A 6,440-nucleotide genomic window follows, 5' to 3' on the forward strand; every position below is an offset into this window, starting at 1 on the left:
GCTCTTTCTGCCCTTTTAAACCAGCCACGCCAGGTGGCCTTCACATAGCGCCGGATTTGCTAGAGGGCCACCTTTACTCTCTAACGACTGACAGACAATCTCTAGCCTGGGTTCTTTCTTAAAGTGCCTTCAAGTATATTGAAGAAGAAAGTGAGCTCGACCTCCACGCTCCTTCCCCAAACTGCTGCACCCCTTTTACTTGACAGCCAACTGTCCTAAAGACTGTGCGTCCCCCCAGCCGTCTCCCAACACAGCACCCCACCCCGCGACCGGGCAATATGGCAACCTGGAGACTTACTATGCTTTGCATCCACCAAATGAGAGGCAGGAGGCTTAGGACTGTGTTACCTGAGGCCTGGGGAGCTGTGGGGAGCGGCTGGGTGCTGGCTGGCCTCCACTCCGTGGAAGGGAGGCCTGAGGAAGCGACCCCTCGTTGAGGGGCTGAGGCACGGGAAGGGCAAGCTCATCACTGGGCGCCATGTGGAGCTCAAACGAGTCGGCTGCGTTGAGTGCCCTTTCGGGGTCCGGAGGCAATCTTGAGTGGAGTCTCACGGGACACAGGGACTGCGAAGACTCCTCTGGGCTTCCAAACAGCCCGCTGGAGAGACGATGCGGGGAGCCGGAAGTCTCCTCGCAGCTGCCCCAGGTGGGCACCTCAAACGCCGCGAGCTGAGGCGGCGCATGCGCAGGGCCGTGCGTACGCCCACGCACGCTCTCGCAGCTGCCGCCCTTTAACCTCCTCAGTGTGGGCGAGGTGGATACGCGGCCCGGGGCTTGCCGGTCAAAGTGGAGAAGTTTCCCCTGGTTCTGACAGTGCTTCTTGGACAGGCTTTCCAGGGGGCGTCGAGGAGAGGACCCGCAGTCTGGGGGCTGCACCTCCGGGAAGGATGGCTCCGTCTTCTCCACGCCACGAAGAGGCCCGGTTGCTGGCAGCTTCCAGGGGACGCCGTCAAAGTTGCTGTTCTCCCGACCGCACTGAGGTTGCGCCTTCGGGTGCCTCTCTTCCTCAGGTGTGTCTTCGTCCTTTTCCAGAGGATAACTGCAAGCAGGTGGCTGCATCTTTAATGAGCAAGAACAGAGTTCGGAATCTGTTGCAAACAAGGAGACGGAGGTGAGAAAAAAGGTGTCTGAACTTTCACATAAAAACTTATAATTCACCAGAGCAGATAGGGAATGCCCGGTTAACATTAGTATCTGTTATGTTTTGTAGATAATTAACGTAAGTGAGTCCAGTCTTCCCGTCTAAATTGTTTACGTATTGAAATTTGTTTATGTTACCGAATTAAGTCGTTTGGACCTTGCTCTGTGCCTCAATGGGGGAGAGTTCTTTTTTCCATTGGGGTTCGAATAGGTGAATACGAAACCCAAGCGGAGATGGACACAGTGCAAGCTTTACTTAGTGGCCAAAGAATGAGGAAGCAGGAACTGCGTTTGCAGACCAACCTCTCGCCCAAGTGGCGAGAGTGATTTAAAGAGTAAAGACAAAGGGAGGAGGAGTGAGGCTAATTGTGGGGAGGCTTATGCGTTAGTCTACCAGGAAGGGGCAGGGCTTTTTCCGAGGAAGTGGGGTGCCACCCCCTTTTTATCCTTTTTTGGTCCTTAATGTCTGGTCCTGGCTGCCGGTAGGTGTGTCACATAATATCTTAATATAGTAAAACCAATGCATAATGAGACAGGATCTGTTGGGCGTCAGATTCATGCCATCTTAGTCCCAGCTGGTTTCATCTGTTTTCTTTGTTCGTAGCTTGCTTTCTTATCTCTGGACCCTTTAACTTAAAGATTTGTGTTCACTCCTGCTAAATAAAGGTGGGGTGGGGGGCATTTAGCAGGCTTTAAGCAAGGACACTCCTGCTAACTGTGGAGGTTGATGGGTTCTGATTAAAGACCTGGAGCAGCTCTGGCAACATTTACCTGTTACTTAATATCCCTTCCAGTTCAAACAAAAAAGCTTTTAAAAACCTTGGTGATCTAAGAGTTTTCTTGGAAGCCACAAAGCTCATCAGCTTTTGATTATTCCATTTTAAGAGAATCAAATATACATTCAATTTCCCTTACATTCTGCATTTATATATGTATGCATATGTGTATATGTGCTTTGGAGTATTCCAGGGATATAAGGATGAGAGAACAAGAAAAATGAGACCCCCTTCCCTCAAGGTTTAAATTACAGAATGAGACATAATTTCAAAGATAGTTATGCAAAGTATTTGGCAAGAGGCATTTTAGATTTTCTCCATCCCCGTGTTGTGGAAAAATAACTCACCAGTTTGAAAAGAAAAACTGAGATGTCATGCAGATAGATGCCCTGCTTCTCGTGATTAGAGGTGCTTTCTATGATTCACTAATGCAGAATTACCTCCGAATTAAGCTCTTCTCATGTTTAAGCAAATCTGATTCTACCATGGTGTAAATATGTTCATGGTGACATGGAAATGAGTTACTGCTATTCCATTATTTTGTAGTTTTCCATCTGAAGAAAGTAGTTGCCTGTGGGAAAGCATCAGTCCTTACCCATCCTATCAACTATTGCATAAGAGGCAACTCCTGATTATTTACAGATCTGGTGTGGGACTGTGGAGCAAATAATAACCGTTTTGACTTGCCATGGGCAACGTAGGAGGCGGTTTCAGGCTGTACGTGGCTTGTTAGTGGATGGAACATCAGTAGTTGACCACATATTCTGAGATCTCCAATAATAACTGCAGCAAGTCTATAATTCTTTTTTTTTTGGGGGCCATGCTGCACAGCTTGCGGGATCTCAGTTCTGTGACCAGGGTTTGAACCCAGGTCACAGCAGTGAAAGCCCAGAATCCCAACCACTAGACCACCAGGGAACTCCCAGCAAGTCTATAATTCTAAAGCAATCTGTAACCCTTCAGGAATGGACACATTTGGATTGCTCAGTTTTAAGGATAGCTAATAATTTACTCTTTTAGTGCTGTATAATTTTAATTTCACTGACAACACTTTTTAGAACTTTTTCTACGGTGTATCATTTACCTCCTCAATTTGATAATAGAGTATACGGACCACCGGAAAATTCTTGTTGACCTGTCCTCCTATGTTGTGACTCTTGAGACTAGATGACATACAGTATTATGACTGTTTATTGTAGTTCCATGGAGGCTAATTGTCATAGGTTTTTAATAGCATATGATTATTTACCCCATACGAAATAGCCTCACACTGATGTACTCCTGAGTTTTTAGTCATTACTTCTCCTTATAGTTTTGTACTTGCCTATGGCAGATACTTTGTTTCCTTTAATTTGTTTCTTCTAATCTGTTTCAGGGGTAAAAGTCCAATAACCCTGTGTCAAGAGAATTAATAGACTCTTAGATTTATTCTTATCGGTAAAGGGGAAGAGCCCAACATCATGATATTGGCATGACGATTCTGTGAGATTGATTTGGGGGACTCTGTGTTCTCTTATGTTTACTCTCTGGCTCTCATCTGGTTTAAAGCCAAGTGACACTAAAAGGTACTGGATTTTAGATTGGAGAGTTGTTTAAGGAACTACTTAGATATCAACTAAAGTCAGTTCGATTCTTACTACAAAAGAAATCTGAAATTCTTAATGCTGGGTTTGCTTTAATATTTTGAGCTGAGGACTCATGTTACAGGACTTCACATATAGAACAAAAATGTATGAGGTACCCTTATTTTGGGGGTGAGGAGAGACAGTAATACTTGCTAGGAAACTTACATTTTAGTTAAGGTGAGGTTGAACTGGTTTTGATTTTAGATTGGTAATTTCTGGCTGACACCAGCTTCACAGGAGAAGAATGAAAAGACCCATTTTGACCACTGATGAAAACAGGTGTATTAGGTCTCTTTTCAGGTCCTTTACTGGAGGGCCAGTTCCTCATTCTCCCAACAAACAAATACCTGAGCTGAGGACTGGAGTTACAGGTACTTCCAACACACATACACACCCAGGGGACTTTATTTCATTCCCCTTCATAGCATTTTCCAAGTTCTAGGCAGCAGCATGGTTAAAGGAGTTCAGTATGTTTACACAGGCACTTGTATAATAGTTCTATCAGAATTCTTGGTCCTTGGGTTTCCCCTCTGTTTTTGTGCCTTCTTTCTCCTCCTTAGAGGGGTTAGGACACTGCTTCAGATTTCCTTTCTAGTTGTCCTGACATAGGGTGTGGCAGTCTGTAGGTGGTTATTATACCCAATGGGACTTAAGGGTCATTAAGTATTGTTTACTGGCCAGTGTCTCATATATTGGAACCCAGGCAGTAGTAACTGCTGACATGACCCACCGCAGAACTGGAGAAACTTTGACTACAGCGGAGCTCTGGGAGGCCGTTTGCTGAGAAGGGGAGCCCAAGCTCTAGAGTTACCGATCTACTTGCTCTCTTTGCCTCACCAGCTAGCCCTGTGACCTGGGATAATCCTCTGTCAGCCTCCAGGCCACACTTATGAAAGGATGTTAAAGTCCCTCCCTCACAAGCTCCTTGCAGAGATAATGGCTGAGGCTCCTGGGAGGTCCTCCCTAAATGATTATCCCCGTGGATCTGGTAGGAAGCCATAAGTTAACAGAAGAGTTCAGGCTAACTCTTCTCCTTTATGTTCTCTAAAAGACTAAATCAGTAAATGCTCATTATAGAGTAAATCCACCAGGCTTTGACCTCCCAAGCTTTAAGAAGCCAGCAGCCACCACCCACGCTGTTAGGGGAAGCAACCTCAGTGTACTCGAAATTAAACCACGCACATTAATGATTCACCCATTCTACTTAGACCTGACCGAGACCAGCAAGACAGGACCAAGAGAAGCTGGTAGCAACAGGATCTGACCAAATGAAAAGTGCAAGAGGGAAACCCAGATAGCAGCTGAATGGCCTCTAATACCTGCAAGATGGTCTACTTCTGAAGGTGACATTGTCCACGTGGGTCATGACAAGGGAATCAGCAGAGCCACACAGCGAGCTGCCAGGCAAGGGTTCGGAAGAACAAGTTCCACACCTGTAACAATGAACCCTCCTGGCCAAGCACAGGCACATTTGATGGGAGCTGAAATGAGGAACTGGCCTCTCCCCTCCTTAGAGACTTTTCCAGTTATTTGTTTATGAAAAAGCCTAAGGGGAAGCGAGTTCAGAATCTAAGACGGCCTAAGAAAAAGTCAGGTGATTTGTTGCTACTGAACAGTAGCAACAGACTGATCCAATACAGAAATGATGCAGATGTGGCTTTTTACTTCCCCTTCAGGTGCTCAGTGATCATCACTGCTAGTTCAGTGAGTCAGTTCTAGGTTTCGTATCTGTTTATTTTCTCCAAAGTTCTGAGAAGTCATTCCTTTCAGCCTTACTTTGCTTACATCCTAAAACATTTTGTTTGGATCTATTTACTTAGTGGAATGTTTTGATAAGCATTGAATAATAGAGGAAATGATCACTGCACTTGGGAACACATTTGTGAGCATTAGTTTTCAAGTAGTTAAAAGGCAGATGGAAAGGGATTTGTATCTACCAGCATTCTCATTAGAGCAGTACCCCAGAGAACCTTTATTTGGTGTCTAGGTGGAGATATGGCATACATTCCCAAGAATGTACGCAGCCTTAAAAGATATTTCTGCAGACTCTTTACAAAAACAAATTCAAACGAATTATAATTCAGTCTAATTTCCTGAAGTTGTCATTGTTCAGAATCATTACAGATACTTGCTGTGAAGGTTTCTTTAGGTCAGTGGTTCTCAAAGTGGGGTCCCTGGGTCAAAAGCATCAGCACCACTTGCGAACTTGTTTGAAAGGCGAATTCTTGCCCCTTCCCACCTCCTGCATTGGAATCTCTGGGGGTGGGGCCCACAGTCTACGTTTTAACAAGCCCTACCTGTGATTCTTACATGTGTTAAAAATTTGAGAACTGCTGCCTTAGGGAGTAAAAAGGTCTAATTTATAGATGTTGGCTTTGTGATAACCCTTGCATTTGTCTTTAATCCTCTCATGTTGGTCTTATTAGAACATCATTTACTTAGAACTTTGAAAAATGACTCGACCTTCTCCCTTTACCGCCATTGTCACTGTCACTGCCAAACCCAAAACGCAGTATCAAGGGCATTTCTCTATTTTGCCAGCATGGAGCCAGCATAAAATAGTCTGAGCTCCTGCCAAAGCTGTCTAGAAAGGAATTGTTTCACTTTGGGAAGAAAGAAAAATGAATAAAGTATTTTAGCTTTTGGTTTGTGGAAACGAAGGTCGTACTTCATCTGCAAGTCCCCTCACGCACACAAGATTGTAAAGCCGTCTCTCCTGGGGGATAATGATAATGGGATATTTGACACCCATCCCAAAATTTCCAACCTCTGGTTGTATCTTAAATAAGAAAATTAAGAGTGTACAGAAAGGTCACAAAGGATTATCAGGAATAAAAATAGTGCAACCTCTAAAGAGTAAAAGGGACAGGGAAGCATTGGATGGGGAAGGGATACCATG

At 44.8% G+C, this 6,440-nt stretch overlaps 1 protein-coding gene across 1 annotated transcript in view; it reads right to left on the reverse strand.

The window, feature by feature from the left end:
- Positions 1–6,023, reverse strand: part of PLEKHG7 (pleckstrin homology and RhoGEF domain containing G7) — a gene marked incomplete at both ends in the record, with an annotated part of 83,041 nt that extends 77,018 nt beyond the window's left edge. Inside the window, 3 exon segments of the mRNA XM_081249104.1 lie at positions 349–1,059; positions 4,353–4,526; positions 6,018–6,023. Coding sequence (XP_081105230.1) covers positions 349–1,059; positions 4,353–4,526; positions 6,018–6,023 — 891 coding nt within the window.
- Positions 6,024–6,440: the final 417 nt, after the last annotated feature.

Source organism: Mesoplodon bidens (assembly GCF_964165515.1).
Source record: "Mesoplodon bidens genome assembly, chromosome: 11".
Taxonomy (NCBI): Eukaryota; Metazoa; Chordata; class Mammalia; order Artiodactyla; family Ziphiidae; genus Mesoplodon; species Mesoplodon bidens.